This window comes from Amphimedon queenslandica, unplaced genomic scaffold (assembly GCF_000090795.2).
Source record: "Amphimedon queenslandica unplaced genomic scaffold, v1.1 AMPQUscaffold_11859, whole genome shotgun sequence".
NCBI classification, from domain to species: Eukaryota; Metazoa; Porifera; class Demospongiae; order Haplosclerida; family Niphatidae; genus Amphimedon; species Amphimedon queenslandica.
Window position 1 is genome coordinate 4,226 of NW_003547901.1, and position 3,598 is coordinate 7,823.

A 3,598-nucleotide genomic window follows, 5' to 3' on the forward strand; every position below is an offset into this window, starting at 1 on the left:
TCACAACTGTATGGAGCTAGTCTCTCCCTCCCTCTCTCTCTCTCTCTCTCTCTCCCTCCCCCTCCCTCTCTCTCTCTCCCCCCTCTCTCTCACCTTAGTATTATCCTTAATAGCATTCAGTACATTACTAGTATCAGTAGCATCAACCAGTGTGACACTGATATTGAAGTTACTGGCTATTTTCCTAAGGAACCTGTTCACTCCTCCATACACATCATTAACTGATACAATGTGGTCTCCTGATTTTAGTAAAGCCTGCATCACTGTTGATACTGCTGACATGCCAGAACTGAATGTGTGAGCTATAGAGAAGAGAAGAGGAGAGAGGGGGGAGAAAGTGGAAGAGATATAATTTAGAGGAAAATTTTGGAGAGAAAGAATAAAAAGGTGATAAAAGATAAAATAATAAAGAGAAATGATGTTTTATGGAAAATACTTGGAAGACATTAATAGTTTTTAATGAGGACAAAACTTTATAAGTTGCTAAAGTAAAACTTTGCAAATTAAAATGAATTAATACACATGATTTATAATTATACGGTGTATAAGTTATTCATACCATATTGTGCTCCTTCACAAGCTGCCAGTGACTTCTCTAATGCAGTTCTAGTCGGATTACCATCCCTAATGTAATCATGCATAGGCTGGAGAGAGAGGAGAAAGAGAAGGTGACATACATTGTTAATTAGTTGTTCATCAGTTTCTCTTCTTACTGGTTTTCCTGGTTCATCTTGTTTATAAGTGGTGCAGGTGAATATTGGCGGTACTATTGCTTTACAGTTCCATTGTTCTGGGTCCTGTCCAACGTGTATAGCATTTGTACCAAAATGTGGCCAAGTAGACATTTTTAAGACCCTGCCCTAGGCTAGGGTGTGGCTGCCTGTGCCCTGTGCCCTGGTGTTTTGATTTACAACGCAACAATGTCTTCTCCGAGGTCTTCTCTGCCTTCTCACTCAAGATATCAGGATTTTATTGGTGTTAGTGACGAGGAACTGAGTGAGTTTGTATTTTGGAAAAGTAGCTGTGTTTAATTTTGCCTTTTTTACTAGGTATTGATGATTTTGATTCTGTTTATGAGGCAGTCAGACCGCTCTCTGCTCTTTGGAAATCTATAGCCATTTCATTGCGTCTCAGAATATCTACTATCAACCGTATAGAAGGTAGTAGTCGTGGAAATGCCATATCTTGTTTGCAGAAAGTTTTAGAGCACTGGCTTAAGGAAAGATTATGATTATGAGCGTCATGGTATTCCTTGTTGGAGGAGAGTGTGTGTAGCTGTTAAAGAAGGAGGAGGTGATCCAGCATTAGCTGATGAAATAGCTCGTAAACATCCTCTACCAGCTACTACTGGAGGAGCTACTCCTCATCCTCTACCTCCTCTACCAGTAGCTTTTATTAATGTTAGTGACAAAGAACTAAGTAAGTTTGTAATTTGTAAAGTCATAGATGTGTTTATTTATTTTTAATAGGTATTGATGATTTTTATTCTGTTTATGATAAAGTCAGACCGCTCTCTGCTTGTTGGAGACAGATAGCCATTTCATTGCGTCTCAGAATAGATACTATCAACCGTATAGAAACTAACAGCCGTGGAGATGCTATCTCTTGTTTGCAGAAAGTAATAGAGTATTGGCTTAAGAAAGATTATGATTATGAGCGTCATGGTGCCCCTTGTTGGAGGAGAGTGTGTGTAGCTGTTAAAGAAGGAGGAGGTGATCCAGCATTAGCTGATGAAATAGCTCGTGAACATCCTCTACCAGCTACTACTGGAGGAGCTACTCCTCATCTTCTACCAACTACTACTGGAGGAGCTACTCCTTATGTATCAACTAGTTCAAAAGGTACATATTTCTCAGCATTTTGTCTACAGTCCCGCACCCCAATGATTACAGACATTGTATTATATATGTTACCTTATAGTGCAAAATTTTCAAGGGCTGTAAATTTTGTGAATCTGCCTAAAAATCTCTTTTGCAGATTCAAATTTTCGCAATTTTATGCCGTCTGCCATCTCGTACCATAATAGTTTGATTTTTGTGGAAGTAATTTTCGCGAATGTTAAAAAAATTGTGAAATTTGCAAAACTTACAGCCCTCAAGAATTTTGCACAATACGGTACCAAGAGTACATAGCACCTAAAGAGAGTATCCAACAGCCCTATAGCAGACTGCTGCATGAGGGCGTATTTGCTCAAAGTCACAATCCGCATACTCCAGTATACTTACCATATCACATGATCAAGCATGTGGCATCATTATCTGGCCCTTAGCTTTTAAAAACTTGGCAATCTTTTCCAATACAAGAAAGGAATTTGAAAGAAGGCTGGAAAGATGAACTACAAAGGCAGTCCTGCTAGTATCCAGGAGTTTGTGCCCCAAGCACTTGCCAACTTGTGACAATGGCAACTCAATATCTACGCAATAATTATATTCATTGATAAAGTATACTGGAGTATGCAGATTGTGACTTTGAGCAAATGCGCCCTCATGCAGCAGCTTGTATAGGGTGGTTCGATACTCTCTTTAGGTATTATGTACTCTTGACGGTACCTTATACATTAAATATCAGTAGACAATAGATGAAAAGTTCCATTCTCTGTAGTGAATTTCATTTGTATATTTGCATCTTGAGTAACAAATGATTGAATTAGTTTGTATTATGCCACCTTGCCTAAACTCTAAATTTGTCAAAACTGCATGATTTTCCTCCAAAATTACCAGCTATGTACAATCCAAGATAGCGTACTATAATCACTGAATTTGTATCATTAATAGGTACGTTTAGATCTGATATTGCTCATAGAGTAATGAAAGAATGTACTTCATTAATAAAGAATTGTGGGATTAATATTCACTTCTTGGTTGACAAGTTGCTGGAACACAAGATTATAAACATAAGACAGAAGAGAGGAATAATTGATGGCTACACTAAACAAACTGCTGGTGAAAGAATGGATAAATTGCTCAACCTCATTTCAACCCCCATTAGAGCGATTGGAGAAGTATTTGGTATATTCTTAGATATACTCAGAGAGGAAGGTACTAGAAGAACTATTGCACTAGTTAATAAATTGCTACAAAAATATGATTCATTTGATAATGCTCCTGACCAAGTACAATTTGATGATAGTAAGTTATAAGAATTACTGTTTATTGGGCGAAGCTCACTGTGATTAAGTATTTCTGTATGTATGCATGCAATGTTTTGTGATTCTTCTACATGTAGTTTGGGCTAGCCTTGCATAGCCATCCCCTCCCTCAGCCTCAGGCTTAATTTGTGCCTACAACATAGAAGTGCCCTATACTGAACTATAATTTGTTATAATACACTCTTTACTGAATTTGTATCATTAATAGGTACATCAAATATTGCTCATAGAATAATGACAGAAAATGCTTCATTAATAAAGAATTGTGGGATTGATGTTAGTTCCTTAGCTGAGAAGTTACTGGAACACAATATCATAAATGCAAGAGAGAAGAGAGAAATAATTTATGGAAATACTGGGCAAAGTGCTGGTGAAAGAATGGATAAAGTGCTCGACATCATTTCAAGCTCCATTAGAATGGATGAAGAAGTATTTAGTATATTCTTAGAT

General features: G+C 37.4%; 2 protein-coding genes across 2 annotated transcripts in view; one reads left to right on the plus strand and one right to left on the minus strand.

The window, feature by feature from the left end:
* Nucleotides 1-84: 84 nt before the first annotated feature.
* LOC100636002 (putative cystathionine gamma-lyase 2) lies at nt 85-858 on the minus strand (the record flags this gene model as incomplete). The annotated part of the gene is made up of 3 exons (XM_020004897.1): nt 714-858; nt 560-644; nt 85-302 (listed from the first exon to the last, which is right to left on the minus strand). Coding segments are annotated over exons 1-3 (435 nt in total), but the record flags the coding sequence as incomplete, so codon positions are not given.
* A 62-nt stretch (nt 859-920) lies between these two features.
* Nucleotides 921-3,598, plus strand: part of LOC109588782 (uncharacterized) — a 5,688-nt gene continuing 3,010 nt past the window's right edge. Inside the window, exons 1-6 of the mRNA XM_020004896.1 lie at nt 921-996; nt 1,050-1,160; nt 1,342-1,419; nt 1,470-1,673; nt 2,775-3,128; nt 3,357-3,577. Of these exons, the coding sequence (XP_019860455.1) occupies nt 921-996; nt 1,050-1,160; nt 1,342-1,419; nt 1,470-1,673; nt 2,775-3,128; nt 3,357-3,577 (1,044 nt within the window). The remainder of the gene's footprint in view (nt 997-1,049; nt 1,161-1,341; nt 1,420-1,469; nt 1,674-2,774; nt 3,129-3,356; nt 3,578-3,598) is intronic.